Raw genomic sequence first — 13,539 nt, forward strand, 5'->3', positions numbered from 1 at the left:
TAGGCACGACTACAGCCCGAACCGCTGAACCGAAGCACACTAAATTTGGCAGGAAAGCAGATCTTGGTATGCAGGTTGTGCTTTTTATGATTTGGTGTAAATGTGTTCAGTAGTTTTAGAGCTATTAAAGGAAAAAGAAAGATAGATATCGAGGGGTGCGCATCCTATGGGGAGCCAGCATGGCAGATTCACAAATCCATGCACTGAAGAAAGGCCCTGATTGGCTGGTTGCAATCTGAGAGATAGGATGGGCCACCATTTTGTTTATCTGCTCGTGCGGTGGGGGAAAAAGAACACTGACTAGTGAGGTAAGAGGGCAGGAAAGAGGTATCCTGACCCCATAGGACAGACGGAGGGGTTCACATGGGTGAAAAATTGCCAAAAAAATGTTTCCGGCCATTTTACACAGCTGCAGCAGGGCTCAGCGTGACCCCCTATGTAAATCTGCATCAAACCGCAAATCCAGAGCAGATCCAGGAATCTGTAGCAGATCAACAAACCATGCATGGCATTAGCAGTCCCTTGCCCCAACCCCCCACTGCGCACAGCCTTCAGTTGTCAACACATGGGGCGTTGGGCACAGTGGCCAAGTCCCTGCTGCATTAAATAATATAGAAATTCACTGAAAAAAAACAAAGCTTACAGGGATGTTATAGTTAGGAATAAGCATGAAAAAAACAAACAAATTCACTGAAGAACCCAAAGGTTACAGGGACGTTATAGTTAGGTTCTAAATTTACTTGTACATAACCACAAAAATTCAGCTGTTATAGTATCAGTTGTGTCACATAACTATAACTCGTGCCCTTAGCCATGCAATGCTACTTACCCCACATATTACATCAGTAATAACATATTCTATAATATCATTTATAACATAACTGCAACATTTGCAATAAAATTATTGATAAGAAAACTGTGCATGGCGGGGGCACGAGTTATTGTTACCTGACATAACTCTAACGATAACAGATGATTCTCTATGGTTTTGTGCAAGTGAATTCAGAATCAAGCTATAACGTCCCTGTAACTTTTGGATTTTTCAGTGAATATTTATATATATTTCCTCCGAGGAACGTGTGACTCAAGAGCAGTTAGACAATCACAATAGACTTGGGCAACATAGGAACCAGGTAGTACTGGGAGCTCACTGGATTGACAAGTACCTTTTCTTTAGGCTTTGACTTGAAGAGGGTTGTAAAAGTCAAAGAGCTAAGGCTCTTTCTTGGAGGATGGTGTGGGGTGAAACATATAGTTCTAGCAGCAAAAGTCTCACTCATGATAAACAAAATGCCCAAGCAAGGTTATTCTTTAAGAAAAAGATGCAAGTCTTTTATGCTTATTGGGGCAATATGCTCAGTAATTTTAGGAAACTGTATGGCATTAATATTTTGTTCTAAATGCATATCTCTTTTACTCTGCAACTTATCTGCCTCTTATGTTTCCAAGTACAAAGTAATTGGGTGACTCCAAGCTCAGACTCTCTGAGTGTTGGCGTGGTGTGCAAAAAAAGATGGACTGGGATGAGGCCCAAGAGTGCGCCAGTGGCTGAGATTAATTCAAGTACTCCCTTCATCTCCTTGCTATTTTTGCATGAGATAAAGATCAAGTACGATTGTTCCTTGGGCTGGTGGAATTTTATCCCAAAGTTGTTTTCAATTTTTCAAGTGCTGTGCAACCCTTAGGAATGATGCTCAAGAAAGGGCCCACAATTGATTGGACAGAAGAGTCTAAGACAGTTGTTTGCTCCATTAAGGAAAGTATCAGCAGTATGCCCACCCTAGGTCATTTTGATGTACTAAAGAAGAGAGAATTGACAACAGATGCCAGTCTTAATGTGTCAGGTTCTGAGCTGTTGCAGTTAATTAATGGTGAGGTAAGAGTTGTAGCCTTTGCACTGCATTCCCTTAAAGGCGATGAATAACATAACCCAGCCTTTGAAAGGGAAGCTTTAGTGTGTGCATGAGGTTGCCATTTATTGTCACAACTGACCATAGGCCTCTTATCAAAACATGCACCAGAAGTGATGAGGTCACTACCAGTATAAGCAGATGGGTGAGGGAGTTTAATTTCCAGATAGAGGATATACCTGGTATTAAAAATAAGGTAGCATATTCTCTCTCATGATTATCTACAGAAGGGGAAGACAACATATGTAACTTGTGTCCTGTCAGTGGGGTAGGAGAGAATGCTATTGGTGAGGATGAGTGGGAATCAGGAAGAGAGAAGGATGCTGAAGGAAGTACTCTTAACAAATTTATTGTAAGAGGGTGGCCTGAATATAGAGCTCAAACAGAGGCCTTGAAAAGATTCTGGAGTGAAAGGGAGGAATTGAGTGGGGTTGCAGAGAAACTTTTTAGAGGGACAGAGTAATCAAAGTGGAAAATGAAGGCCGCCAGGGGCGGAATCTCAGCAAATCAAGGATAGGAGCGAGGTACTGGTGGCTGGAGTTAGACCGGCAAGTAGAGGATGTTGTTAAAGATTGTGACCTATGTGCTAAAATTGACAAGAGCAGAGTTGTATCAAAAGCTCCCCTGTCGCCTGTTGAGATTCTTGAGACACTTTGAAAGAAGTTGTGTTTGGACTTTAGGGGACCTTTCCAGTTGTTGCCTCACAATGAATGTTTTGTGATACTGCTTGTGGATATACTTCAAAGTGGGGGGGGGGGTAACCAAATGTGTGGCGTCTCTTGACACAAAAAGTACTGATTAATTTTCTTAAAGATAATGCCCCCAGTAAGGGGTGCCTAATCATCTTATTTTGGACCATGAGATTCACCTTACCTCCCAGAAGCTGCAGGAGCTCTTGAAAAGCCTGTCCATTAGGCATATGAGCATTATATTCACACCAATCTATAGGTCTTGCTGAGTGCATGAACAGAATGGTCAAATCTTGTGTTCAGAGGGCACTTGATACCAGGACACCACTAAGAGATGTACTTCGTGAAATGTGATGGGCACATCACAATACCCCAAATTTGTCCAACATTTTTGTGTATGAGGGCGGAGTTGATAGCAAGAAGGTGAATTGTGCATGGATGGAGGTAGGCATGCAAAGGAAAGGACTCTCCCCTGAAGCTGCAGACCCTGGAGGCCAAACTCAGTTTCGTCAGTCCATATCTCAGGTGTCTTCCAGGGTCCCTAGACGTTCTCTGCTATTCATGGCCAGCCGTGGATGATAATGTTTGATGCTCATTAAATTTATTGTTGGACTGATCATGAGAAGTTTGTATTTATTTCTCAATTGCAACATCTACATTGAATATATTTACTATTTGTATATTATATATTTACTATAAAGGTCTTCAAATAAATGGAGAAATGCAAAACTCCAAATCAGACTCAGCCAAGTAAGGAAATAGTACGTAAGTAAATAAATAATTTATTATGGGCACAGGGCCTGCTTCAAACTGTATTTTTACAGTTAGTTGTGGGTGGGCACTGGTGACTTCCATTGTTCACTCCCCTATGTTCCCCAGCCTTCAGAGCTCCTGTGTGGTTAGAGGAACACAACAAGCTGCCAGAGGTTTTTTCCTGGAAATTCCCAGCTGACCAGAGGCAAAAGGACTTGGCTTGGGCTTTGCTAGTAGCCTCCACCTAACACTCTGATGGTCTCTAAGTACTCACCCATCCTTCCTTGCTCCTGTTCCCAGGGCCTTTCTATTCCTGTGGGTCTCCAGGCCCAGAAAGAAGTTTGGAAACTTTTGAAAAACCTTTTCTCAAAAGCTTCAGATTTCCAGTAGAACTAACCAGGTTTGCGTATCCAACCTTTGGGTCCACTGTGAAATTGAGTACTGTACTTTATGAGTTATTCGGTCTGCATGTTTTTGTTGTGTACTTTTCTTGAGCCAGTTCATTTATCCACTTGGTCTAGGACCTTGTTACTAACTAAGGTAGTTTGGGAACTGGTATCTGGTTCTGGTTCAAATGAGAGTATCTGCTGAGAGGAGATTAGTAATTCGATTTGTTCTTTATAAATACAATTTTGAATTTGTGGTTCTTCCAGCTGAAATTTATGTCAAGCTTATTGAAAAAGTTCAGTCTGATTGATCTCTACTATTGGGGGAAAGAATTTACAGCAGTCAGTTTGGGACCAACTTGCCAAACTGTTGTTGATGTCATCTTATTTTGTTTTTTAGCTGAACTTTTTCAATTGTTTCTTATTGTTTCTTGATAAAGCTGGTAATGGAGAGTTCTTGACTGTTTCCATTCTAGAAGAGGATGATTCTTGCTTCTGAAGGTGGCTTAGGTATTTTCCCCCTGCCCCAAGGCACCCTTTGGATTTGCAGTTATTACTTTGTTGAGTCTGTTGTTATCTGCTCCTTAACTGTTATTTGCACTAAAGGCATCTCCTTTTGCTGATCCTCCTCTTCCTTCATCTGCTTAATTTTCGACATGCTGTTGCTGTCGGACACTGCTCTCTTAAGATCAACAATCAATGTGATCATCATTTCCGGTGCTGTTGTGAGTTTGTCTACTAAAGGGGGCATATACATTTTCTTTCCATCATTCTGGTTTCTTCTTTGGCAGAGTAGATCAAGTCTTTCATTCTTCTTATGTCATCAGTTGTGAAGCTCAGGTTTACTCCTGCTATCTTGTATTAAAACTGAGTTAAATTAAATGCTTCAAAGTTCAACTAACCACTCTCGTAACTAGTCACTGAGATGTTCCTTTAAAGTGCCACCCCTATCCTCCTCCTCTGGACACCTCTAGAGTCTATGTTATGCTCGTTTGGCCAATGCCACTACTCCTTTTTTTAGTTCTTACTCTTAATCTTCCTCTTGTTCCTTTACTTTTGTCGCTTTGGGTTTAGTCCTTTTGAATAGGCTGTCTGGCCTGATGGCAGAGTTCTACAACAGTGCTCAATAGCTGGCAGTCTCCTCTGATCTCTGTCATCCCTATTTCCTCTCTTCGTGACATTAATGTCTGACACCAGTAGTCCTTGGCTGCCTTGGAGGCTGACAGGTATTGAGCTGCCACAAGAAGACCCCTCACCAATGAAAGGTGTGGATAAAAATCTAGAACCCAGAACGATTCTGAAGTTATCCCAAGACAAGGAAAATAGTAGAGCAAGTCCATCCTAAACCTGTTCATTTGCTACACTAACTCATCACTATGTACTTTCATGATATGTGCAAAGCAAAAACTACTCTAAAAGGATGATCATGGGAAGTGCTAAGGTCAGAAGAATTCCATTGTGCTGGGTGCCGAGATCACATTCTTGGCACCAGCACAACTGAAGTTTACACCACTATCACTCAGTCAATCAATGCATGCTCCTCTTCCATTTAGTACACTTGACTGGAAAAACATTAAAGGCTCACCTGGTTATCCAGACCTCTAGGGGATTAATCAGGCTTCGGAGCTCATCCTCCTCCTTTTTAATTTCTATATGGGTGTTCAGATTCTCTTCTCCAATCTTCAGCATCAAATCTGTCATCATGTTAGAGGTGTTGAAGTAGTAGTGCTGAAACACAAGGGGATAACAATAAGGAAGAAAGAAAGTCTCATCCCAATGTAATAAACAACACTTATGATGGGAGGCAATTTGGTGTATGTATCTCAACATCCTTGAATTGAGACTACGCTTGCTTTAGATATATTCTACTGTTAGGACTTCAGAACAAAGGAATGCAATGCTTGAATATTACTCACTGTGGCATGATATTACCACAGAAGTTTATCTTCCTTCCTCAACTCCACCATATCCTCCAAGGAAGTTAATCTCAGATGTGTGTAAATTAATAGAAAAACGAAAACTGAGAAACCACTTTGGAGGAAACCAAATCATGGAAAACCAACTTTAAGGAAAGTAAATTTTAAGGAAATACAAAAATACAAAAAGTTAAAAATGAAAGGAAACATTTTTAAGAAGAGATCATTTTAAAGAAAAATTCTAAATTATATTAAACTGGGGTGGAGAATAGAACTACTATGAGGAGTATGGGTTTAGGGATGGACAATGTTTAGGGTGAGGGTTTTTTGGGGGTCAGGAATAATTGGGGTTCAGGCGCAGAAAGAGGTTCTTAGGGTTCACAGATGGGTTGAGTGTAGTAATGATGAGGGGTTTTAGTGTTCACAGAGGAATGGTGTTTAGGTGTGTGAGGTGTTTTTAAGTTTAAGAGACGGGTGAAGTGTAATGGTGTTGAGAGGTTTTAGGGTTGATTGGGGATTTTAGGGCTTATGAGTTTTTTTAAGGTTCAACTATGGGTAGTGGCTGGGGTGGTGAAGAGCTTTTAGGGTTCAGGATGGGGTGGAGTTTAGGGTGGTGAGGCGTTTTAAGGATTCAGGAATGGTGGAGTTTAGATGTAAAAGGGGGGTTTTACGGTTCAGGGATGAGTAATTTAGGGCAATGAGGAGTCGTGATAGGTCATGGATGGCTTGTGTTTAAAGGTGGTGAGGGCTTTTTAGGTCTAAGGGATGGGTGACGTTTGGGTGTGCTGATGGGTGTTAAGGGTAAGGGATGGGTGGGGTTTAGGTGCAGAAAGGGGTTTTTAGGGTTCAGAAATGGGTGGGGTTAGGGGTAGTGAGTGATATTGGGTTTCAGGGATGGTGGAATTTTGTGACAGAAGGGGGTTTTAGGCTTTAAGGATGAGTGTAGCTTACGTGTGGTGAAGGATTTTAGGGGCAGGGATTGATGGTGTTTAGAGGTTGAAAGTGGGGGTCAGCAATTGATGGTGTTTACGGGCGGTGATAAGTCAGCAAATTAAAAGAATCCAATGTCATTGTTTGGCAGTGTAAAATATATAAATATGAAATACTGTCCCCTGAAGTAATGCACTACTATAAATATCTCAGAGAACACTATTTCTGAGAGCAAGACCTGCAACCATTACATTTACACATAAAAAAATAAGCATTCAAAAGCCAATTTCAACCAAAAAGATGAACTTTTTTCTGCAAAAAGGTAAATGCCATTGATTCTTAAAAGTTCCAATAAACAGTATAGATGAAATGGTTTCTCAGTAATTGTATTCCATGAAATTGTTTTTCTATGAAATCACATACAACCGTTCATCTCTTGCTAAGCATGGAAGGCTAATGATAAAATAAATAAAATCTCATCATCTCTCCATTATCCTCAGTTTATAAGGCCCCTTCCCATTATTAACGTGTTGAGGCTCACTCCACCAAGTGATGGCTTAGAAAACAGCATCTATAGAGGTTACTACAGAGTTCTGAGACAGAAACCACATATGCATGCCTGCTACAAAGGTTGCCCCTATATCTATGAGTACGCATTTCCCTTCACTACAAAATGCCAATCTGTATGAACAGTCTGACGTGAGAATGAAGTGCTGGTTTGACAGAGCTGATAATAGGAAAGTATCTGTGTACTAAAAATAACTGCGTCACAAAAAAGGTAATCTTATCTTATGTCCTGACTTTTTCCCTCTGACAAAATGTGGGTAAACTTCACATTAATTGAGACTAAGTAAAGATAAATGGGAAGAGCAACACCATGCAGCTAAGATTCAAGCAAATGGGTCAGAGATAACTTCTTGTACAAAGTTCACATTGATCTTGATGAATGCCCAGAGAGAAGAGTGTTGGCAGAATGCATTCTGAGTAACCTCTACAGCTGCCCAAAATATGACAGGAACAGAGTTAGAGAATGCCACAGATGTCGTCTTAACCCTAGTGTCCTGACAATGAATGGAAGCTGGGCTCCATGAAGAGGTTAGCAATAGATGTTGTATGGTAGTATTCATCTGACATGGGAGGCATTATTAATGCTTTTATAGTCACTAAGTCAGTTCAGTCCAAACAGAAGTGCAAAGTGCTCTTGACATATAGTTAGTGAAACATCTTTTCAGTCAAGAAGCCATGGAGATGTTGAAAGAAAGTTAGAAGAACAATCTCTTTATTTACGTGAAATCCCTACAGTATTTTTGGCACGAGGGAAGGGTATGGAGATTCTCCAGGAACATATGGAACATCATAGGGACTTGTAGCACGCTAACATGCTTGGCTGACTCTATGGTTACCAAAACAGCAATCCTCTAGAAAAGTAATTTAAGGTCAGAGGATGCCAAAGGTTCAAAACATGTGTACATTAGCCTGACCAGGCCAACGTTCAAGTCCCAAAGGGCTACGGGACCGCCTATCAGAGTATAGCAAGTGCATTACGCCTTTCAGCTATTTTTTCACAGCTTTCTTAGTCCTGGAGAAGAACTCCTCAGGTTATTCCTGTAGGCTTCAATGGGAACATGGAAAGCCTCGGGAGTGTTCAGCTAGGCCCATCTCAGAAATGGGATGCAAAAAAATATAATCCACTAAGCATGTGAGTGGATTTATACTCTTTTTCAATGCCCAGCAACAGAAGCTCAGCTAATTGCTCTTATACTGGATCCTGGTGAAGGGCTTTCTGTTAGCCATCAGGACTTCCATGTTCCCAGAGGACTAAACCCAAATATTGAGAGATTGCCTACCCAGGACTAATGTGCTCAAGCTCAGTGATGGAAGAGGGCAGTGTACAATTCTCTTCCTCCATTGACATGTCTTTCCTCTGGGAAAGGTGATGTGGTTCCTGTAAAGATTGTGTAGAAGCTCAAAGAACCAGACTTGGTAAGGCCAAGGCAGAGCAATCTGGATGACTGAGCACCACTAGCTCTCCCTGATCTACTGAAAAAGATATGAAATGGTGCACTATGTCACCACTTTGCCCTTCTTGGCACTGGAAAATCCCATAGTGAGCTGCTCATCCACTGTGTCTTGTCATGTGCATTTGATTAAGTAAGACACTGAACGTCTATCGGCCAGTCTATGGAGCAGTTTGCCCTCACTGGTGAGGGAATAAAGGTGGACCAGCCCAAATAAAGGCAGATGCCACTCTCATAGGAAAGATGGACATGTGCAAAAACAGTTTATCCAGGTAGAAAACTGTAAATAGTTACCGTTAAAAAAGGACCTGAAGTTCACCAATCCTATAGACTGAAGTCATGTGTTTTTAAAGTCAGGAGTCAAGCCAGGCAAGAGTGCACCGGCTCCAACGGGCTGTCATGTAGAGAATTAACAAATGGTTTAAATCCCACTGAAGATCAATAAACAAAGTGGGAGAGAACAAGTAAAGTAAACCCTTCAGAAAATGCGATGTGCCCTGTGGGAAGGTACACTTGATGTGATGGAAAGATGGTCCAAAACTAGGGATTGAGCTTGCCTTACAACCAAAAACAGATGTGATCCACTGTAAGGCTTGATGTTGTTAACTAAAATCAGATAGTCAAATAGCAGCTTGAAATCCAATTGAAGCAATCCTCTAACGGTGGCAACATTGGGGCCATCCAGGACTGGAGAAGGAATCTTACTTGGATAGTGTTGAGAATCACACTTAACATTCTCTGTAATTTGGGGATTATAAGGTACATTTGATATTGGTTGATAATTTGTTATATCGGTTAGGCCAGACCGAGGTTCTCCTCTGGCTAGTTGAAGTGACTGCCGCCAAAATAAAGATTTGATTGATAATCCCACTTAGGTGGACTGCCCCTGGAGAAGAATAAAAATAAGAACCAAAACATTTTCTACATTTCATGCAAGTATTGCATGGATTTTACGACATTTTGCAAATTGGAGAAAGATGCAGCAAGAATAGGAACTGGAGCAGACTCTCAATACAAAGATGGGGATTGTGATCAACACATCATTCTAACTTCAATGTCAGAACACATTTTCTGGAAATCTATGTGGAAACAGCCCAAGAGGGATTCACAACAATGTTTTGATTAAGTAACTTTTAATTTAAAGGCTCTTCTAAAATAGAACATAGATCTTTTTTTGTGGAGACACTGCAATAATTAAGACAGTGATTTCAGTAGTCTCTTTAATCATTATGCATCAGATTTAAATACGGTCATAGAAACCTCAGACATTTGTCATGGAAACAGGGCTATAAATCCATCTCTGCACTATTTACTGGGACATTTTTTGCTTTTGGGTTAGCTGAGCTAAACTGGAAAACATGAAAGATAATAAAGCTGGAACAACGGATGTCCCCAGCAACAGCAAAGCGGCCTAAATTTAAAGACTAATGACTTGCTGCAGGGTTTTTACAGAAAAAGGGGTGCAATCAGGTCTGCCGTTTGTTCTATCACACATCCCTTTCTGAAGCACCGCTTCTAAAATCCTTTGTGCAGAAAGCATTGTGTGAGAGGGTCAAAGCCACTGTGCATGCTATCAGATCAATGTGGCTAAGGAGATCAAATTAAGGACCTGATTTAGATCTCGGCAGATGGAATACTCCATCATAAACGCAGTGGATATCCCATCTGTCGTATTACTATCCCCATAGAATATAATGGGATTGTAATATGGTGGACAGGATATCCGTCACGTTTGTGATGGAGTATTCCCATCCGCCAAGACCTAAATCAGGCCCTGAGTCACTAATAGGTCAGAAAACTACAACTAATTGCATTCAACTGTTAGCAGTCACCAGGTAGAATTCCTCTATGACATTCTTAGAAATGCAGCTGTGAAAACGAACCATACCATGAATCCAATGTAGTTCCTGCAGGGTTAAGACACTGTACTGAGCAATATTCTTACAGTGCACCCTGAGAAGGGCAGGGTTATGTGGTAATCATCAGGTGCGAATGTGGACAACTACTATTTCTTCAGGATAAAGACTTTGGATATTTAACTTGACTTGCCTTTGAGACCTCCTGGTCCATAAGACTGCTTGCTCAGAGGCAGAGCTCTTGCTTGGCTGTGTGAGGGAGACGGAAGCGGAGGCACTGCTGATGCTGATGAAGTGTAACGTCTCTCTGCATGGCTGTTTTCTACTCATCTCAAAAGCTCAAAGATTGCCCATGTCGTACACCATTGTCCAACTGCCCCTCAACTTTTTAAGCTCTTCTCAAAAGGCATTGTTGGGACAATAATAGTTTCACGAAGTGTTAGACTGGCATGCTGTTCTAGACAGGGAATTGTTACAGAAATAGTGCCCCAGTTGTTCATATCCAAATCACATAATAACATCTGATCAATCATATGTCTACATTTACATTCTGATGCTACTGGTTGGTCATTTCCCGAAGCAATGATTAAAATGGAAAAAACATGGCCTACAGAATCATTGTTAGAATAGAAGCGCTCCACTGCACGTCAAATTGCCTCCCCCCCATGGTCGATTTTTATGAGATGGTTGCCCAGGATGAGAAAGCTCAATGAAAGAGGGAAACACAGTGGGCATAGGAGGAAAAGAGGAGGGAATATATATTGGAAAAATATGAGACAATGACGGGGTAAGCAGGATACATAAGGGTGTACGACTGACACTAACCAACAGCTAAAGTGTTGGTCATTAGGGGTGAGAGTGAACACCCAGAAATGTGATTGATATAGGGGGAGACGTGGTGCCCCGAAAGTCACGCATGAGAGATTAATCTTGGGTGGCTAGGGACTTGTCACAACAATACCGTTCAGATAATCAACATTTTCATTCGTTTTCAGATAGGTAGTAGTTTCTTCTACAATCTAACATCATTTTTGTGGAAATGTATTTATAAATAACAAGAGCATGCCAATCCAACTTTAAATTAAAGGGGGAGTGTCTTTCAGTATCTATGAATCATGTAAAGTACAGGCTACACTAAAGGATGGAGAGAGATATTATGTTATGACCATTTGTATAGTATGCACTAGTTACTTCTGTGATATTGTAGTGCTGTGGGTTGCCTTGCATGTCTTTGTAGGTGATTCAGTGGTTTACTCACAGTCAGGAATCGCAGTCGTTGTATGATCACGTGTTTTTATTGTGTTCTTGCCATCCCTAAGGCTGTGTGTCCACAGTGTCATGTTCAGTTTGAATATGGCTTTAAGATGGTGAAGGGACAATGGTAGACCTAGATGGTTGAATGGCAATGTCAACCACTGAGGGGGTGCATGAAGTTAGTGTGCAAGAGGTGCAGCCAAAGGTTATTACTATTGGTTTATAAATCTCTAAGGTTGGTGAAATACCTGTCACTCAGTATTTAAAGTATGGGCATAGTACCCCTGGTTATGCAGCATGTCTGAGCTTCTTTGGACAGGTGTATGAACCTAATGTTGTGATGCTGAGTTGAAGAACTCCTTTACTGTACTCATGTATATATCTTTCAAGGTTTCTTACCTGGGCATGCTCCATGAATTCATTAAATCCTCCCAGCAGCAAGCCCTTTCCACCTCTGTCCACCAATTCTCGCCATACAATTGGAGAACGTGTGTGCTTCCATCCATTCTTCTCACATGTGCTTTGCAGCCAGAGCTACGAAACATACATCAAAACTTAAACTGAAAAGGTATTATTGAAAGTCTGGTGGCTGCTGCAAAGTGTGGGTCTAGGTTACTAGCAACAAGACACTCCATTTTTTAGAGGCATTATTGATTCCAGGAAACTAGAACAATTTGAAAAGTACATCACAAACAAACATTGTGTGCAGCAAAGTTTGAAAATAAAAGCAAGATCATAGCAAGAGACCAAATACACACAGAAAGTCATATGAAATCACTTTTAGACAAAAGACAGTTTTTGCATCAGATGGGAAAATAAATGATTGTATTTTACTCTATGTGTAGTGCTTGAACAATAAGCAAAGAAGTATTGTATGTTACGTTTTGTGTGCAGTAAATCACCAGACCGATGGGGAATTACATCGCCTTCAGAGGGAGCTCCAAGGCACCCCCTATTTTATCTCTGTATTTAAGTATCCCTTACGCATTTTTTTCAATAAAAATGTCATTTACATTCAACTATTTTCCTGAGGTAATGGCCCGTGGTGTAGAAGAGGCGATGTAGGTAGGTGCGTTTATTAGAACATATTTCAAAATAGTTTGCCCTGAGCACAGTACAGCATATTCATTTTGCAATATATTTCATAACAAGGCTGAAAACAACCTGATTTTGGCACAAACTTCGTACATCTTTCATATTTAAATATTACTTTATAAGGATGGATCGTGTGAAAGACACTTCTTATTTGCTATTTACAAATATTTGCTGGGGCCCACTCCAACTGGGAAAACACCAGGGCAGAAATATTGGGAGGGACACCTTGGTTGGATCATAACTCCTAGGAATTGGGAGAGCCTCTATGATGGGGACCACACCTCGGCCCATATTCCAACACCAGACTGTATTGATCCCGGACACAATAGGGAAATGGGACAAATCGAAATCTGACCCATGCTGGAGGAGGTGCAAAGCTACCAACACCCTTAATCACTTACTAGTGGTCGTACCCCAAGCTCAACAGATTTTGGGAATCAACTCTAGCTGAGATCGACATAGCCTTTAGAATTCTGGTCCCTAGGAATCTACGGTAGTCTTCCTGGGATACAATGCCCAGGGGAAAGTCTCACAAATCACTTAAATGGAGACAGATTGCATTGGCTGTGTTTACAATTTAGGGCAATCTTAGCAGATTTGAGGATTGGCTTGGCAGGCTATGGGAAATATTTGCCATGAAAACTATTGCATTCTCCAAAGAACATGAAACCGATTGGGCCCCTGTGAACCAGATTCTCTCTAAAGAGCATAGGGAGTTGAAGTGGCCCAAAT

General features: G+C 41.1%; 1 protein-coding gene across 1 annotated transcript in view; it reads right to left on the reverse strand.

Annotated features, from left to right (window-relative positions):
* Positions 1-13,539, reverse strand: part of MDH1B (malate dehydrogenase 1B) — a 196,671-nt gene that overhangs the window by 159,137 nt on the left and 23,995 nt on the right. The window contains exons 3-4 of the mRNA XM_069225978.1: positions 12,112-12,246; positions 5,324-5,466 (exon numbers count right to left, since the gene is read on the reverse strand). Coding sequence (XP_069082079.1) covers positions 5,324-5,466; positions 12,112-12,246 — 278 coding nt within the window. The remainder of the gene's footprint in view (positions 1-5,323; positions 5,467-12,111; positions 12,247-13,539) is intronic.

This window comes from Pleurodeles waltl, chromosome 3_1, assembly GCF_031143425.1.
Source record: "Pleurodeles waltl isolate 20211129_DDA chromosome 3_1, aPleWal1.hap1.20221129, whole genome shotgun sequence".
Classification (NCBI taxonomy): Eukaryota; Metazoa; Chordata; class Amphibia; order Caudata; family Salamandridae; genus Pleurodeles; species Pleurodeles waltl.